At 36.7% G+C, this 19,335-nt stretch overlaps 4 protein-coding genes and 1 long non-coding RNA gene across 9 annotated transcripts in view; 2 read left to right on the top strand and 3 right to left on the bottom strand.

Moving 5' to 3' along the window:
* Nucleotides 1–4: 4 nt before the first annotated feature.
* Nucleotides 5–2,749, bottom strand: LOC126872121 (serine/threonine-protein kinase VRK1-like). Its single transcript, XM_050631699.1, has 7 exons — nucleotides 2,345–2,749; nucleotides 2,136–2,188; nucleotides 1,987–2,056; nucleotides 1,661–1,857; nucleotides 1,328–1,541; nucleotides 558–1,255; nucleotides 5–488 (listed from the first exon to the last, which is right to left on the bottom strand). Exons 1-7 carry the CDS (start codon nucleotides 2,499–2,501, stop codon nucleotides 360–362), a joined length of 1,518 nt encoding a protein of 505 aa, XP_050487656.1. The 5' UTR covers nucleotides 2,502–2,749; the 3' UTR covers nucleotides 5–359.
* Nucleotides 2,750–2,975: 226 nt separating this feature from the next.
* LOC126872119 (serine/threonine-protein kinase greatwall) lies at nucleotides 2,976–6,877 on the top strand. 2 transcript variants are annotated; one of them, XR_007691853.1, is made up of 4 exons: nucleotides 2,976–3,425; nucleotides 3,507–5,370; nucleotides 5,459–5,561; nucleotides 6,742–6,877. XR_007691853.1 is itself a non-coding variant. In XM_050631697.1 (3 exons), the coding sequence occupies exons 1-3, from the start codon at nucleotides 3,207–3,209 to the stop codon at nucleotides 5,503–5,505; spliced, it is 2,130 nt and encodes a 709-aa protein (XP_050487654.1). In that variant the 5' UTR covers nucleotides 2,976–3,206; the 3' UTR covers nucleotides 5,506–5,643. The 2 variants fall into 2 exon arrangements, 1 of the variants encoding a protein (XP_050487654.1); XM_050631697.1 differs by lacking the exon at nucleotides 6,742–6,877 and having other exon boundaries at nucleotides 5,459–5,643.
* LOC126872120 (proclotting enzyme-like) lies at nucleotides 5,867–9,651 on the bottom strand. Its single transcript, XM_050631698.1, has 6 exons — nucleotides 9,453–9,651; nucleotides 7,821–8,134; nucleotides 6,859–7,331; nucleotides 6,343–6,617; nucleotides 6,103–6,248; nucleotides 5,867–6,030 (listed from the first exon to the last, which is right to left on the bottom strand). Exons 1-6 carry the CDS (start codon nucleotides 9,640–9,642, stop codon nucleotides 5,878–5,880), a joined length of 1,551 nt encoding a protein of 516 aa, XP_050487655.1. The 5' UTR covers nucleotides 9,643–9,651; the 3' UTR covers nucleotides 5,867–5,877.
* Nucleotides 9,652–9,942: 291 nt separating this feature from the next.
* LOC126872123 (uncharacterized) lies at nucleotides 9,943–14,241 on the top strand. 3 transcript variants are annotated; one of them, XR_007691856.1, is made up of 6 exons: nucleotides 9,943–10,099; nucleotides 10,171–10,276; nucleotides 10,405–10,599; nucleotides 11,400–11,830; nucleotides 11,915–12,146; nucleotides 12,239–14,241. It is a non-coding gene; the product is annotated as an uncharacterized LOC126872123 (long non-coding RNA). The 3 variants fall into 3 exon arrangements; XR_007691855.1 differs by having other exon boundaries at nucleotides 10,405–10,788; XR_007691854.1 differs by having other exon boundaries at nucleotides 10,405–11,830.
* Nucleotides 14,242–15,074: 833 nt separating this feature from the next.
* LOC126872117 (protein grainyhead) overlaps nucleotides 15,075–19,335 on the bottom strand; it is a 162,772-nt gene continuing 158,511 nt past the window's right edge. The window contains exon 15 of one of the 2 annotated variants that reach the window (XM_050631693.1): nucleotides 15,075–19,139. In XM_050631693.1, coding sequence (XP_050487650.1) covers nucleotides 18,854–19,139 — 286 coding nt within the window. In that variant the 3' untranslated portion in view covers nucleotides 15,075–18,853. The remainder of the gene's footprint in view (nucleotides 19,140–19,335) is intronic. The other variant, XM_050631694.1, reaches the window with a different exon arrangement.

Genomic DNA, 19,335 nt, shown 5'->3' with positions numbered 1-19,335 from the left:
CATCATTTTAAACAACTTACATAATGTATTTTATTCTTGCATAAATATAAAAGATCAATTCTGGTTAACAATCAGCACAGAATTACATAAATTACTAATTCTACAATTATATTTTGTACAATTCCTTATTGTATTTATCAAAATATATTGATTTCTTCAAGCAATGCAAATTAGTACGATATAATTATAAAATATGAAATGCACTTGCAAATGGTACACTTCTTTTGCACAATCAAAATATCAATAGTTTTATAAATTTCGCTATAAATACAAAAATATACAAAACTCATCCAAATAAGATTTCTAATGCGTATAAACGCATTTGAAACATACACATTTATTTCACATTTATATTAAAATTATGTACTAAACATATCCTCATCAGAAACACTTTCATCCATTAGTACATTTTTTCGTCGACTTCTTGTATTTTTAAGTGATACGCTTGGAACATTGATGGGCCGTGATTTAGTACCTTTTGATGTGATCTACATAAATAATATATAAAGTAATACATGTACATATATGCTATTAAATTTAAAAGGTGCACATATTACCTCTGGTTCAGAATCCGATTCTATGATACGATTTCTATTAATTCTTTCCTTGCTTTTAACTGAAGTCTTTTTGACTGGATTTTTTTTAACTGGGCTCTTCTCATTATATGTACTTACAGAACTGGGGATCTTTTTTGCTTTTTTAATTATTTTTATATCATATTCTTCATCAGAATCAATCTCATCCAATACTAGTTTAATATCCTTTAAACCACCACGTTTTTTGTCTATTACAATTCCTACAGTACTATCATCAAGATTTTTCATAGGACTCGAATTTTTTATTGATTGTATACGAGGACTTCTCCTATTTTTCTCGACAGTTCTTTTCACTTTTTGTGGAGTAGATTTTGGAATTACTTCATTCTGAGAATTAACATCACTGTTAAATTCCAGTTTTCCATCTGGTTTATGTGATAATTGTTTTAATCCTTCGGTCAGTATTTTTTTAAACTTTTCATAATCTGGTGTTTCATTAAACTTAATACTTGCTAATAAAGTCATGTACTTATATATAGTATTTGGAACTGATTTATGGAAAGACTTATCTAAAAATTCTGAAATATTATCAAAAGCTCTTTCTTTCTGTTTTTGTACTGTAACTGAGTCTGATAAATCTTTCTCCCATAAGAGTGAACCACATAACCACTGAATCATATTGTAACCCAAAATTTCGAAATCACCGCGCATTGTCGGTACTAAAATATGTAAAAATATGTATCTTATTAAAATTATATTATTTGGTACATTAAATTTCATAGAATGATTACCTCCCATATGAGCATCTCTACTGGTGTATTCAATGGTTCCATTATGTGCTTTTTTTGGGTCTAGTTTATATTCATTTTTTGTAGTATAATGAGAAGCCAATCCAAAATCTACTAGATAAACTCGATTTTGAGATTTTAAGTCTAATAGTAAATTAGCTCCTTTTATATCTGCATGTACATATGTTTTATAATGAATATATTCTAATACATTTACCTAAAAAATGTTTAGATATAATATAAAATGTAATAATTCATTTTTAAAAAATAATAGTTATAATGCTTAAATTGATTTATAAACTAATGAATTAAGCTGTTTTTTGGATTGCCTCTTACTATTTGTAAAGCTATTTTGTATACTGTGTGTTCTGGAAATCTTCTATTATTTGCTTCAAACAGTTTCCATAAATCTGTGCCATACCGATCCATTATTATAAATCGATATTTTATGTTTTTATATTCATGACTTCCAGAACCAATATATTGTGGCATACCAAGAGTTGTAAGTTTCTTTTTCTGTTTCCAACTATTAACTAAAATCAATCATATAATACTCTTTCCTTCTTTATACTAATTTATCATAAAATGTAAAGTAAAATAGAAGAAGTGAATCTACATATCAAAGTAATTCATATTTAAATATTAAAATTTGAACAACTTACTCTCATCTGATTTAGCATTTCTCATATAAAAATGCATTTCTACAAACAATGGTCCATTTCCGTGTGGTTCCTAAAATTTTGAAAATGTAAAGGATTTCACATGGAACAAATCATCAAATGATACATAGATAGAAGCCATTAATACTTACAATTTTAATTACATTAGTATATTCTTTTGGAGTTTTCCCATTATAAGGTGCAGCTGTAATTGTTATTAAAAATTAAATGATTATCCTTTCTGTATATATTTTCTACTAATACACGATAAATTATAAAATATAAGAGGAAGTATAAAGAATGTACTTATTATAAAGAGCATAAGAGTAGTAATAGATCAATGTTAAATATGAATATATACCAGAATAAATTTCACCAAAACCTCCGATACCGATCGACTTGCCAAGAATCCATTGCTTTTTTGCCATATCTGTTAATATCTCACCGACAGATATCGGATCTGGCAATTTATATGCTCCTTTTTTCTTAGGTGCTCTTTTTATCACTTTTTCAGTCATTATAAGGTTATCAAAAAAGTATTGTTACAATATATATAGAATTGCGTGGTGTTTACGAAGGAAAAGATACACGATTAACAATAATTTTAAGTACTATATAATAATATTTAAACAAATTGACGAATTTTTACTTAAATAAATATTTTGCACACTATACATCGAGCAACGACTGTTGTTCGTTCACAATTGCAGAGCTCTTGAGCTGCTGCAAATACAAAAAATTTTATGGCGGGAATTGTACGTCTTCAGTGCAACCGTTTCAAGATGACGGAAGTTCCTATGCACACAAAAATATTATTAAAAAATCCATTGATTGTGATGTATATAATAAATTTAAATTCATTATTTTTTCTAACCATAGTAAAATTTGCTGTTAGTCATTAAGTACATTTAGTTTATATTATATAACGTTAGTTAGTAAGAAAGAATTATCGTTGGCAGTTCTGATTACTTCAAGCCGCTTGAAGTATTCAACAATGTACTTTCTTGTCACGTGGTCGCACAGATGTTGATTTTCAAATATGTCAGATAACCGTTAAAGTTAATTTACGTACATAAGTGGAAGACATAAAATGTAGAATAACGATGAATAAAACTTCAGTCTTTTTGTATTGCCGAATTATTTTATAAATCGAAGTTTCGATATTTTAAATTTCGTTACGTAAGTTTGTAATTCGTTGGAATTAAGTTAGGTTATTTTTTTAAATGGAAGAAGCGGCGATTGATTCGCCAAATTTACGTCTAAATGGTAATGAACAAATTAATGAAACAGACGACGAAAATTCTTGTGCAAATTACAATGACTCAGAAAGTGAACGTGAAATACTATCTGGGGAGTGTACGCCGCAACAGGGATCGGCAAGCAGGCAAATCAACAATTCTATCTTTAACACCATATCTAAAATTGTTAATCCCACAGCAAAGGTAAATATATATTATTATTTAATCAGTATTGTTTAAATATCAAAACTGACTTTACTACTTGATATTGTATTTACTGTTTAGGTACCAGAAATACAGGATTTTAAGATCGTGAAACCAATTAGCCGTGGCGCATTTGGCAAAGTTTTCCTTGGATATAAAAAATCAAACTCTGAAAAAGTATATGCTATTAAAGTAATGAAGAAAAATGAGATGATAAATAAGAATATGGCTTCGCAAGTGATCATTGAAAGGAATGCATTAGCTTTAACACATAGTCCATATTGTGTACAATTATTTTATTCATTGCAATCCGTTAGTAGCATTTATTTAGTAATGGAATACATGGTGGGTGGGGATCTTAAAAGCTTGCTTGGTGTATATGGTTACATGGAAGAGTCCATGGCAGCTTTCTATACTGCAGAAGTATGTCTTGCTTTGGAATATCTTCATTCCCATGGAATTGTACATAGGGATTTAAAACCAGATAATATGCTCTTGTCGAAAGAAGGACATGTCAAGCTGACAGATTTTGGGCTTAGTAAAATATCTTTACATAGAGATCTCGAAATATCGGATTTAGTTAATTGCACACCTAGTCTTTGCGCTAGGACTCCTGGACAGCTTCTTTCATTGACGTCGCATTTATCTTTTGGTTCTGGACAAAAATCCACGAGTGAATCTAATCTTAGCGATAGAAGTACACCTGGTGTTAATTTACTTTCTGCTCTGCAACAAAATTGTACCAAAACCCAAGTATCACCGATTTCGGTAGCTTCTTCCATTGTCACGTCAGGAGATTATTCCCTAGTGTCTGGTATTACTCCTTTTCAATCAGCAGAAGATCTTCAGTTAACGAAACATCAGAAAAATGTTATTGTTGAGAACATCGACTATGACCAAGAAAGTAGCTCTGGGAGTTATCATACATGCGAAGCGACTTCGGTTCGAGTGAATAGTCAATTGAATCAAAATTTAGAAGATGAGGACGAATCCACGCTAGAGGCTGAACAATCTCAGCAACCTCTCCCTCATATTAGTCCATTAAGTACATGTACGCTTACTAGAGGCGCGAAACGAAAAAGAGCTGCAAGTGTAACAACAGGCCTAACATGTGAATTAAATGCAATAGATTTAGATCTTGACAAAACACCAAAACGAAAGAATCGTGGTTGCATATTTTCTAGGAGTCCGATCAATTCTACTATCTCTGAATCGATAAAACAAACTAACAATAGTACTGATATTGCTAAAGTACAAGAAAGCGGAAGAGTTGCATTCAGTACACCAGTGTCATTTGTGAAACAGAGATGTTACAGTGAAGAAAATGAGGACAAATGTGAGGAAAGAACAGCACGTTTGATTAAGACAACACGATTTCAACTTCCAATGGCTCATACGTCGCAGTCGGCTCCTGAGATACCTGTAGGCGATAACTTGGACAAGCATCGGTCGCCTCAAGGCATATCTCCTATAAAGACACCGGCATCTTCTGGTAATAGTTACACACCTTACAGAACTCCCAAATCGGTAAGAAGAGCCGGTGTTAATCGGTCAGATGATCGCATACTTGGAACTCCTGATTATCTCGCTCCAGAATTACTCTTGAAACAAGGTCATGGATATGCGGTGGACTGGTGGGCTTTAGGTGTATGCCTGTTTGAGTTTTGCACCGGTGTTCCGCCGTTTAATGACGAAACACCACAGGCTGTGTTTTCCAATATTCTCGCCAGAGACATTCCTTGGCCAGAGGAAGAGGAAGCTTTGTCGACGGCTGCTGTAGAAGCCATAGATGCCCTTCTCACTTTGGATCAATATGAACGTCCTTCTGCGCAAGAAGTGCGAGTTATGAAACTTTTCCAGAATTTTGCCTGGGACGAGCCGCTGAAAGCGACGCCCCCTTTTATACCGCAACCCGATGATAATTACGATACATGCTATTTTCAAGGTAATTTTAAATTATACAGCATATTACGAAGAATAACGTTATCAGTCTGATGTCTGATTACTAAACCTTGTTTTTGTTTGTTTTCTAGCACGGAACATCATGCAACATTTAAATGTGAGCAATTGCGACACATAATACTTCAAGTATAGCATTGATGGGAACGGCCTACTTTGTGACAGGAATAACATAACGTAAAGATTGTTATAGTATTAAACTATTTTTTATATAGTTGTACATGTATAGTACTATAAAATATTTTGTTACAATGTAGAATTCTTGTGTAATTACTTATCCTTGGATGAATGTTCCGCTTGAAAGCGGTTCGTGAAACAAAATGCACAAGAATAAATTGTAAGAATGATATCGTTTTTATTTATGTAAAAAATTTTTAGTAGTCTATGAATTTCGTTATTTTACATGACGCCATGTCGAGTTCGATGATGCGAGGGTGAAGATTACGAATAACAAAATACTTAAGTAGGACTAATGTATCTTCTAGCGCGAGTTTCACTTTAAATTTTTTTGAATCCAAGGCAGGAAATGCGTCACTCTGGTGTATACGCCAGGATATTGACCTTTTCCGCATCCAATACCCCAGCTGACGATACCTACTTGCGTCCAGCGGCCATCGTTCACCATTAAAGGACCACCGCTGTCGCCCTGTTAAATAAAAAATATGTTGTGAAAAAATTCAAGCTTGATGATACAACAAAATAATTTTACAATACAAACCGAGCAGGAATCTTTTGCAGCTCGACCTGCACACAAGAAACTATCCACGATACCACCAGGTGCTGCTGCACCGTACTTTAATTTGCATTCATTGTTCGACCAGATAGGTATTGACACCTTTTGCAGTATTGCTGGTTGTGGTCCACCTTAAAAATTAAAATATTTCAAAGTTGTGAATTTTCCTGAAAGTTAGAAACTTTATGAACGTAATTTTAGTGTTTCACGGTTTTATTGTCTTACTTTCTCTCAAAGAGCCCCAGCCAATGACCGTAGCAGTGCATCCAATGTATAATTGCGGGCCACTCGGTAGGCAGATGGGTCGTATTTCTTTCGTGAATGGAACAGGTTCATTGAGGGTGAGCAATGCGATATCGTTGTACAGAGTGCGTGCGTTGAAACCTCTGTGTCTAACTACTCGTTTAACTCGTCGTTCGATGTGTGAGATCTCCGTGTTCGTTTTGATATTGTAGTCTCCCAGACGGACCGTTAATCTTGCTACGTCCCAGGAATTCATGCTGGAAGTATAGTAATCAAGATTTATTTGTATGCTTAAACTCTATGCAACTGTATCTCCTTTTTTCCTGGGGACATGTAATTTTTCCATAAATTCATCATTCTGATAATTATTATTTATTACAGGAGAAGATTATGGAAGCGCAAATACGAAGTACGGAAGAATATCGAAGCACAAATACCATACACAAATACGAAGACCAGATGATTTTGTCATGCGGGTCCGTCTTTCGGAGGACTTACTTGGCAACGCAATGAGCTGCGGTGAGAATGTGTCTATCATCGATGAGCGAACCACCGCAAAACTGTCGACCACCGTTGAAGAGCGCCGCTATCCAAGGCCATTCGCCAGGGACAGCATTCTGACCGCCTACGATCCGTTCCTGGTCCTGATTACCATTCTTCGCTCCGCATTGAGACGTATCGATGTTCGAAATAGTTCCTAGGGGTTTCTCGCTGGTGGTTGACACGAACGACGTACTTGGTGGCCACCAGGCGGGTTTCTTCGTCGGCCAGGTCGTTGCGACGCTAGGTTTTTTTGATGTTAGAACTGGTTTTATCGTAGAGAACGTCGGCAATTCGAACGATGGATGAGTAGGTAGCGGTGGTATGGTATGATCAGGTGGATGAGTGGGAATCGGTGGTGGCCAGGAACCTGGTGTCTGCGGTCTTGGTTTCACGGTCATATCTTCGTCTTTCTTATCGATACTCTCTTCCTGAAATATCAAACGAGAATCTTCATGAAATATTAAACAATACCGTTTCAATGAGAGTAACGGGACATGTAGTAGCGAGAGTCGAAGATTTCACGGCGAACAATGGCTAAATGCGAATTGGACACGGTAGTAAAGTAGAGTCGTAAAAATCTGTTTGCGAAACCGCATTGTTCGATAGATACACCCGTGGTGTGACTTTCTATGTTAGATAGATCGTTTTCGATTCGTATCACGTATTATTTTTACGAGTTCCTGGTAACTAACTAAGATCTATAATTTCATTAGAGAAATCACGAAAAGAAACGTGAAGAAACACTTGGTTTCAGTAACACGTTTTGTTTAGCAGATTGCAGATTTTTATGCATTTTAGGAAAATTTAAACGTGCCAAATATCCAAAGTAAACTGTTATCATAAAATTTGCATAAACATATGTAGTCTGCGCACCATAAATTCATATTTATAATTATTTACCAGAGTATGCTATTTACCTGAGCATTTTCTATAGTAGGATCTTCGTTATTATCTGACGGTGGTGTAACGACCGGAAGTATATTGGAGCAACAAATTCCAAAATTTGTTTGTCTATTATCCCGTACATAGCTGCAGGTGTCGTAAACACCGAGAACCCAGCCATCAAGAGCGCTCAGATCAGGGATTTTAAAATATGGATAGCATTCTTTGAAGCTGGTACAACGACCAACTTCGCCTTTCGACGTGAGGCAGGAGTCGCTGTTGGAAACTCCATTCCACAGAATACCACGACCGTCTCTCGTCTCGAGCCGAACGTCCGTATCACTGGCAGCTAAATAAGAGAACGATAAGTTTCGGTTCGTTGTATTTTAAATGACAAAATTAATTATTTCGTCGGTCAGGTATTTCTTTTCTAATGCTAATTTCACTCGCCTTTTTCCAAGTTGTTCGTGATCGGTTTACGAACGTGTTTAACGAAGAATCTACTTACACCAAGAATATAGCACGTAGAACCGTGTTTACATGTGTGAATGAACAATGTCTGACAAAGAATGACACATCGTCTACCGTTGTAATGAATGCAGATTGTCCGTGTCGTGTAATGGTATGTATCTGCGTGACATGTTCGTAAGAAAACAATGTGATTGATACTTCATGAATCTTTCTATTTTTTTATTTTGTCATTTCTTCCTTCATTAATCTTTGTACTATCGAAAGATATAAAAAAAAGTGTATCTTTATGTCTCATCAAAGTGGTAATATTAATTGGAGTGGCAATATTAAGATTAAATAGTCTGTAATATTCTAACATCTTTATCGATATTTGTAGATACACATCAATCTGGACGGTACAAACATAATCTTATCATGTTGCACGCGATTTGCACGCGAAATCTTAATTGCTGTACAGATTCAGAGAGTAATCCACTTCACTTCCGGTGAGATGAAGATCAATTCGTTATATCATCGAATGTTATTAAGCCGATTGGTCAAGACAGTCGTATCACAATAGAATTCCATCCAGATTCTTGACAGCGAGTTCGCTGACCCACAGGCTGACACACAGGTGCACACATACGGCGATACGCGCGCCTGGAAGACTTCCGTTCGCCGTGTATGGAACGCACGCATGATCGATCACATGTCGCAACTCGCCTTCGATAATTCTCACGTATCGTTATCATCGCGACGAGCAAATTCGAATGCCACCGTGGTTTCGTGCAACGAACCCGAACGAGTTCCCTATCTCTGTTCCTCCAGTCACGATCCTTCCAGGTGATTGATACTCAGCCATCAACGAGGCGCTCAACGATACCGTGACAGGCTAATCGATGTTAATTGCTACCATTAGTTACTCTGTTCAAACATCTTCGTGAACGTATAACTACCTAAAGACTAAAACAGTCTTCTCTTTGGTTAAATTTTCTATTGTATATGGATCAATTTTGCAAAAAGACGCATATGAATTAATTTTGCAGAAAGACGTATACGGATCAATTTTCAAGAAGACGAATTTCTTCGCTTCTTCGATCAAAAGTTTAACGATGTCAAGCAATCCTCTAGCATTCTTACCTACTCAGTTTATTTAAATATGGATTGCAACGAACTGAATTGTGTATAGGTTGAGGAAACCACCCGTTGGCACTCACCGTCAATGATCACCGCGTTATCATCCTCCTCCCCTTGTTGGACTTCTTCGAACGACGACTCAGAAACGATTGATTTACTTTTTGGATTATTAGCTTCTATGCTACCAGAGATCAACAAAATTGTAACAATAGTCTGTATGACGAGCAACAGTAGCGTCGTTAGCGACGACGCTCGATGTCGTCGGTTCATCCCCAGAGAAACGAAAACAAGCGAGATAAGAACGCGTAACGAGAAGGAGCACAAGTATGTTCAAGGCTCTGTGTTACCGGTAGGGATCCTGGGACCGCCACTAAGTTGCTAAGCTGCTGAATAGCCGGTGCTCGTGCTTATAACGGGCTTGTCCTCCCCTCTCGTGGATCGACGCTGTTCTTTGCCCCCGGTAGGCTCGACACAAGGCACGAGACACCATCGAGTTCTTCTCGTCTTCTTCTAGCGGGCGTGCGAACACCTCGAGGCATCTGCGCGGAGCACACCGCGAAGAAAAAGGGTGGGCGGACCACGCGATGCCAGAATCGGAGCTGACGGTATGCTAATTTTTGGCAGATTGAAAGATCCAACCGGCTTCGGCCTATCCTGGTTCGGTCACGTTACGTTCGTTTTGCATCGGATGTTTGAGTGCTTCTTCGGAAGTTTCTTACGCTCCATGGTATAGATCCTCTGTTTACTCTTTACGATTAAGTTATATCCGACGTGTTTTTATATTTTTATATTTTGCAGTTTATTTCCTTCCTCGTGGTGGTAATGGACAGCGTAAAACATCTTTGCTGGTACCATATTATATTTGTTATACGTCCTCCAATTTAGGATTTCTTTCATTTGTTGTGTAAGTTACAAAAAATATAAATTCGTGTAATAATAACACTCGTTTACAATATTACACGGAGATCACCATCGCTAGCAATTTAAATTACAATCTTACTAATATAAACAATGCTCTACTTTTATGAACAGATTTTTGTTTCTATTGACAACGAATCACACGCTGTTGACAAAGGATATTTTTCTTATCGTACTGAACATGATCAGACGGAGCACTGGTCGATCAATCAACTAATCATTCGATTAATGACAACGGAACAGCTGTCAATCGTCCACGAAGAGCTCGTTTTACAGCCTGTTACATCGGACAATCATTTTTCCTTCCCGGTATAATGAATATTCTGTCGATAATACGATTTATTGGTACGCTTCGACGATTGTATCTAATTTCTACGTTCGCTAACGGACAACTGTACTGTTAGTCGATATGAATCAGGAATATATAATGGAATTTGTACAACAAAATTCGTTCTGGATTCGCGGTCGAGACAGTTTCAATAGAAATTCACTGATTATGTAAGTGGTGTGACGGAACCGGCTTAACTTTGATTTGTGTTGTCGCATGAAACCCGGTGCCGATCGTGAATGTCGAGTTCATAGGCATTTGCATAGAGAGTACGATCCTCGTGTTGGCCTTGAAGAGGCCGAGGAGAAGGCTGCACGTAAGGGACGGCCGTGAACTTGCCAATCGCGTGTTCCTCGTGCACCATCGCTAATGCCAACGTACGCGTGCATTTCCCTCTGACCACAATGAATGGAATTTCTTCAAACCATGCGTGTATCGTTTTCTTGATATCGGTCAGATAACTTTTTTTGTTTTCTATCCCAATCTTTTTTTAACGTCTCTTAATCGGAATATAACATATTTGATATTGTAAAACTTGGTAAATCTGTTTTCATTGATTTTTTGATTTTGATATGATATGATCAAAAAGGAAGTAATTTTCTAAATCTATACTAACTGTTAAAATTAAGTAACAGATGTACGAAGTTTAGTTTATCGATATTATTAAAATATTGAATTTAAATGGATAGCAAGAATATCTGTTTAATCTGAAAATGAAATAGAAATTTTGGTGATATGTTGGCCAAAAGGCCTAAAATTTAATTTAATATTATACTTTCAGGATCAAACGTTTACTTAGTGAAGTCGAAAAAAGTTTATCGAGTAAGCTCAGAGATCCTGAACTATCATGCTGTTTTATATTTGAAATTAGCATATTTCAGTTTGATGGTTTAATTTAATGGATGTAACCGAAGAGTATTTAGAATAAAAGAAACAAGTTCGTGCTAACGATGGAGTAATCTACGCGCTGAATCCGTATTGGTGCTTTAATGCAAGCAGCTTGTTAAATCTTTTCAATTTCTCAATTATGAGTCTTTAACGCTCTCTGTTCTATGCCTCCTAAAGAACTCAATTACGAAAAAGTCACGTGACACTAATGAATCAAGGTATAACTAGTTTTAGAATTGAATCACATTTACACAAATTTAAGACTCTAATGGGCAAAGAGTGTCAGAAGTGACAATTCAACATCCATTACAAACTATAGAGAAGGTAATGATAAACAGAATTACAGAAATGTATTTTACAGTTTACCAAGTAATTATGTATCAATGTTTCTTATCTTTTAATGTTTAGCTTGGATACGCGTGAATGATTCTTTTCACGAAAATGCAGTACGAGGGCGGCGATTCAGAAGAAAGGAGCGAGAGGAGACAGTGCCAGTCCTTGAGATGGATATAAACTTTACATTCTGCGGTTCATTGAACTTTCTTTTAAGAGGCAAATCGTATTTACACAAATTTAAGACTTTAATGGGGAAATAATGTTGGAAATGAGAATTCAACATTCGTTACAAATTGTAGAGAAGGTAACGATAAACGAAATTATAAAAATATATTTCACAGTTTATTGAGAAATATTTCTGTATTATTGTCTCTTATTCCTTTTTTTTATGTTTAGCTCGGACACGCGTGAATGATCCTTTTCACGAAAATGCAGTACGCGGGCGGCGATTCAGAAAAAAAGAGCGAAAGAAGACAGTGCCAGTCCTTGAGATGGATATAAACTTCACATTCCGTGGTTCATTGAACTCTCCCTTAAAAGGGTGAGAGGAAAAAACAAGGCGAAGTTTTACTTTTTCTCCTCTGAACCTCTCGCTCTTTCTTCCAAGTCAGGCTATTAATAATTTGCGTCACCGAGTTGTTCACCGTACCTGATTTGCGATTCAGCTTTGATTTTTAGTTATTCATAATACGAGCGAAACCTATTTAATCGTGCCATAACCTTTGGGAATATCTTTAAAAGATACATATGACATTCTTTTAAAATGACGTAGTTTTGAAACGAGTTTAAAATTTTTCATTTCGATCCTGTGGACTCTTTTTGAAATAGACTTTTTCAGTTAGTCTCCTCCCCTTTCTACTCTTTGATAAGTCTCCTTAAGTGGATAATATTCTTCGCTACCTAAATCCATTAACAATTTTGCTAATGAATTGGAAGGAGGAATGTTTGATAATCGGCAGAAAGACTGTACGTTATATGACTGTATATATCAAACCAGACTGTTTTCAAAGTATTTGAGAGCCATTTGTCACCGAGGGGATTAGAAGATTTCGGACCGCTGATCCTCTGTTTCGCAGAAAAACACTTTAGTTTCATTGTCTATCGACTGTTCGAATTTTAATAGCATTATAACGATGTTATCGAATCACGCTTAATTGCGAACCGATGTAGCTGGGAGAAAAAAGGAAAGGAGGGACGAACTTGTAACTTGGTCCACAATTACATGGTATTCGTTTCGACGCAACGTTACATCGTCCCCCCTCCCCTCCCACACTCCCCCCTGAATTATAGTATTACTCGAAGAATCTCGTAGTAAGCGTTCATTTTCCGTTCAAAATCTAATTTGTATATTTAGAAGACTCAACAATTTCTGTCAGATTAATTTAATCAAGTACCGGTATTGAGACATAGCGTCATCCTTATCGAAATTGCTCCGATATTCGTAAAGGAAGTCGATTGAGATTCGACGACCAGCGTACGAGCAGTAACGATCAATCGACAAACAAATTTGTAAGATGCATTCGACACTTATCGGTGCATACATAAAATTTGGTTCAAGATTTTGCATTGACGCCACCATTGGATCACGATGGTTCTTCTCCTGGAACGTGGAAACCGGTTGCGACAGAGCTGCTTTTTATTGTATAGCCATAAAGTATTAAGATACGGCATAAAGCCATTCTTTTTCCTGATTCTCAACCGGGCCTTGGGAGAATCAAGAAAGCTGGTTTGGTAAAACTGTTTGCAAACAAATCGTGTGGCATTCTCAGCGTGTAATTAATGGAAGAGCTAAGAGTGTTCCTTTATGAATACTGTTATTAACCCTTAAAGGCTATCGTAGATGAGATTTCACCTGGCGAGAATTTTATTTTAGTATTATCGTCCTTATTACTGTTGCAAACAATAATTTTTCTAGTCTTTATCTAGTACCGAGTAATAATAAAACGTTCGACTCTACTTGTTTGACTTTGATAATTTTTTAATTTAAGAACGATGAGCTGCGGCAAACTTTCACTTGTTATGGCCCTTAAGGGTTAATGGTTTATGTACTACATCATTATATGTAACTTTTATCAATTACAGGATATTGTTATATGAAGTAGGAGGAGAAGAAAATATTCTTTTAGTATGAAGCACGTATGTAATTTTAATAATTATATGTAATTAAGATGGTTTAAAGGCGCAATACAAATGTATGAAGCGCGGATAATTTACTACAGGGCCAGTGCCCCACTACAAGGTCGTATTCCTTCACGATCGTCACAGTGTCTACACATAGATGCTATATTCTCACGACTGGTGACGAGAACGCATGTATTCGAGTTTCAGTAGAAGGTATCAAATTTATGGATCGTATTTCCAACCTATGTAAATTTTATAAATTATACGTGACTGTTAAATGTTTGACTTATTACTGTCTAAAGCGCCAACGACTAGAACGTAAGATTTTATCGGATAAAATCATGTTGATCACGGTATACACGTAAACTCTTTTTAAGATAATGTGACGATTAACAAAAATTGTCATACATTAACGGAATTCCATTTTTGTAAGTGAATGATGTAAAAATAACTTTGAGCCACCTGAAATTCCGACATTAAAAGCCCGCAAATTACTTCGAAGCATTATCTGACACTTTCTGCTATTCCAAATTTATGGTTTTCGCTTTGTTCTTTATACCTTTTCATAGTAATCCTCTTTTTCTTTATACCGATCTGTGTTGTTCGAGATGGAGCAAGAGATCACAAAGGCAGGAGGAAAACATTCTGCAAATTAACAAGAATTATGTTCAAATATTATAAAATTATATCTTTTATTTCCAAAATCGAGACGTTGCACTTATTCACAAATTTGTTTATTTAATAACCGAATTATTTAACAAACATTTAAACAATCTTGAACTCGTAGGAATTGAATCGATCTTCAGATAAACTTTAACAATCTGGGATTGATCCTCGAATGCTCTTAGACGACCTTTAAAATCCTTGAGATGATTTTCAAAAGGATTGAAGAAGCTCGATGATGATCCTGAGTGACTTCGAGGAGATCTTCTTGAGTTGATTTTGATTGGCTTTGCGGTGGCCTTCAACTGATTTTGATACAGTATTCTAGCAACTATCAATTTTAAAGAATCTTCAAAAAACCTTAAGGTAGCCCTGTACGATCTTGAGAAGATATTTTTTAAAAGTCCCCGTCTTGGTCTTCCACGCAAGGGACAATAAAAACGCACAATTTATAAAACGTACTAATATAATATTTATTGTTTGCAATAAACAGCGTAATATAATATCACCTCTGGCACAATCTCACGATGGCAAGACAACGCGAAAACGGCTATTATATTTCGATATTCTCGCATCATTATCTGTTCCGCAACTTGTCTGGCTTCACGACCCTTAACAAAACAGTATACTGCGCGCGCTCAGTTCGAAATCGGCTGGTTTTTAACATTCCTCCTCTTACACGGGTACATTTCTAACAAATAAGGCGAAGCTTGTGAATTCGTTTCGCATCGTCGTTTACGTCATTTAAGTACGATATCGAGACGGCTGGGAAACGATCACGGGAAGACCACATATTCGCTTCTATACTACCGTGCAATGTTCCTAACGTTAACACGGAGAGAAAAAGAGATTTAAAAACTTATAGATTTCACAACCAATTTTCTACACTAACTTTAACATTTCTTCACTGGTTTTGATAGCGATCGAGGTCTTCTCGTGACTGTAATACGGTTGCCTTTCATGATATATCATTAATTAATAATATTAATAAACGTAAGGGATTATAAGGGATGATACGATAGCAATAAAAATCGTTCATCGACGAAACCGTTCGTACGCACACACGACGAATCCCTCGCGAGATCCATCTGTAAATGACGAAAGTTATTATATTTGGGCGATCGAAGGTTCAGGGTGGGTAAAGTTTATGGTGTTTGATGTGGGTGTAGGGGATAGGCTGGGGGGAAGATATCAATTACGAATAAAAAAATGTCATGGAGCAACACTAACAATCTTCGTTGATCGTAAAACACGATTCGTTTCCTCTCTCCTCACTCTTCTTCAGGCATACTGATCAATCTTCCCATTCATTCTCATCTTCACTTTCGCTCTCGTATTATTTTTCTCTCCTCTGTATTTCAACCCCCTCTGTCAGCTTTACTTTCATTCTCGCACCATGAATACACGCATCCCTTGTATAAAAATAATAATAATAATAATTATAATCATAATAATATACGCATTATGTAACTCTAGTCAATAGAATCAAATAATATTAATAATATCAAACTATATGCTGCCTTGCAATAGATGTAACAAAATATAGTACTCATATAATAATATGCATTTTACAAGCGTATTTTGATCCTTGCTTTGATATCGTCGTGATATTATGTATAGGGTGTGTATATGATTTAAGTATCTCTTCCTTCTCCCTTCGTTTTTGTGTCGTTTCACGCAAGAACAAAAATGGGGACAACAGTGGTGTGTGTCGCGATCACGATGTTCTCTAGTTCAACCTACATGTGAACTAATTATCGATAACTTTTATAGCAGATGAACGGTGTATATGCTGGTGTGTAGATGTGTGCGTGTATGTGTACATGTATACGAGTGTGGTTTTACAATAAAAACCACGCGATGTACGTGACGACGAAACCTGTGTTCGCTTTTATCAGTGGCACGTTAATGTTGTTTTACCTTAATACAAAAAAGGAGAAAAAAAGAAGAGAACGATACATAACCAGGCTATTGACAATACTCACATCTTGCCGCTTGTTTTGGATCTACGACAACGACGTTGCACTGATTAGAGTCACTGATTATGTTCATTGTGTACATTCTGTATCCTGCCATAATCAAGATAAACTTGGGTTTCACGGGGCTTACACGTTATAAATAGCTGGACCCTTTGAGAACGATTTCTATAAACAGTCTTGAATCGTAAGAATTAAAACTAATATTCATATATATTCATGATCATAATACATACTCTTTCGAAATATTTTCTAGAATTCCTTCTTTTTATTTTATCAATATATTCATTTTAACTATTTCGTTATATCGAAATAGAGGCTTGTTCTCAAAGGATTGTCTAACGTTCGAGGAAGGAATGTTCTTAAGAAACTCGTTACAGATACCAATATAACGTATTCGTCTAAATTAACCTACTCTAAATATTGCAATGCTCGTTGCAATGATGTGGCAATTCCATCGGATATTTAACGTATCTACTGATCTTCTAAACGTGTATTTATCATCCTCTCTTCGTGATCGGTCTCAACGAAAAATAAAAAACGAAAAGAGAAATTACGTATTTCAGTGAGAGTAATACTTGCTCTTTGTATAATATTAAAGGATCCTGGCATACTCAGGAGGTTTCTGGAATGATAGCGAAGTACCTAAGGGATACCTTAATCGATGTATTACACGGCTCTACTCGGATTCTCGGGTTAACTCGGTATAAATAACACATGAGATACAAAAGATGGACAGTTGATGGAAGAAGGTGAGCTCCTTCGACTAACCTGGAATGCTGGAAATGCAAAAGAAGAGTCTTTAACCTTCGAATGGGATATGACACTATCGCGTCTGTTCGAGAATCCTAATCAAGAATCAGACAGGACTTACAATATCGCTGAACGTTGTATGAGCGTAAACACTATAAAGAGATTAAAATGCTCGATGGCACCCGTCTATCTTGGAATGGCGACGTTCAGAGTTATACTTCTTTAGCTCTACGTACAAGTCTTGGTATAAAATAAGCTTGCTTCGTGCACGTCGACCAGTCGAAACACCGACCATAGGTTCTTTTAAAAACGTATAAACAAGACTTTAAACTCTAAAACCGACGATACGATAAAATAGAGTGACATTTTCTCTGCATATACATTTATACGTCATACGTATCTATATATAATATATATATATATATAAATCTATAACTTAATATTTAACGGGGATAGGGCGGGAATTTCTTAAATCAATTTTGATTGATTTACATGTAGCCATCGCGTTTCAACTACGACGGCAATGTTTCAACTTTATAAGCTAACAACCATCGGTATAAATTGTTCACAAGTGAAAACAAACAAAAAAGAAAAATATATATAAAATAACGAGTTGCCTTGCATGGCTAGAGAATATACTTTCTAGCTTCGATCTTGTGCTTCGTATCGAAGACGTTTACGCAAATACAGGCTGTTCGATCGCTACATATTTCGTGCACACGAGGTACGTTTCTTTTCATGTATTATCTCTGACCAAAAAGAGCCTTGTTATCGACATAACTATTTCTACGAAAAACTCGGAAGATACAAAAGAGAAAAAACGGTATCGTAAATAAAGCTTCGTCATCTCTTCGAGATCAAGTACAATCGATCAAACACCACTCCGTGTCCACGAAATTCTCTACATCGGCGAAACTACCTGTATATCGTTATAAAAACAGACAAGATCGTTCAAGACGTTGCACAAGACGGTCACTATCAACTAACGAACGTTCCTCTCTACTTTTGACATCTTACATTGTACGGTACGAAGAACAGTTCCGAGTATCCTTTCCGTACTTCCCAGTCCGATTTACACGTCCAAACGCTTTTGTTCTCCCTTCCTTCTCTACCTTTCTTCAACCTCTACAAACTTATTTTTTAAATACAAGCACTGGTGGGGTAAAGTGGCGATTATTATCCACTAGATCGAAACATCTTCTTCCTCTTCTTCGTCTTTTACCTCTTCTATCTCTTCTTCCGATTCTTAAGTCGCACTCGAACGCCATCTTCGAATGATTTCTCAAACGCAGGTCCCTGAAGAGCTTTCTCCCGTCGAACTGTCCAATTTATCCTCTCACATTGCACCGGGTCGACGATTCCTCGCGACCATCGCGGCTGCTTTTGTCCATCTCAGACTTATTTACGCGAAACGACGAGAGCCACGTACGGTAATTTCTGTTCATTTTAATTTCATTATTTCGTCCTTTTTTCTTGCGTACTTGGTGGCACGGACTGTTCACGTGTTGCCGCTCTCGTGAACGTGCGCGTGGCCATGCGCGGAATTCGTGAGCGGCGAGTGAGCTATGTGCGTCGGCGACGATGGTAGCTCGATCAGGGTAACGTCGTATCCAGCTGTGGCAGGTGGATCTCCGGGATCACCAGGGTCACCTGGCGACCCAGGATTGGCTGGATTACGCTCGTTGCTCGGGTCTGGGTTTATTCTGGAGTGGGTCACCTCCAGGAGGAACAGGTCCTCGTCCACGTAATATCGGATCATGTCGTCGTCAATTTTCGCTGTAATTCTGCAACAGGAGGAAAAAAGGATGATTAAATAGTGGAAATGATAGAACAAGGTGACTCGAGGTTACCCTGCTTAAAATCGAGGGAGGATATTCGACGGTAAATAAAACGGCGAAACAAAAAAACGGTGTTGTTTGAAAGAATCAGCGAAATATGAAATTATTGGGCGATACGGCGATACAACGAGAGATTTCGATT

Source organism: Bombus huntii, chromosome 12, assembly GCF_024542735.1.
Source record: "Bombus huntii isolate Logan2020A chromosome 12, iyBomHunt1.1, whole genome shotgun sequence".
NCBI lineage: Eukaryota > Metazoa > Arthropoda > Insecta > Hymenoptera > Apidae > Bombus > Bombus huntii.
This window is presented reverse-complemented; position numbering and strand designations above follow the sequence as displayed.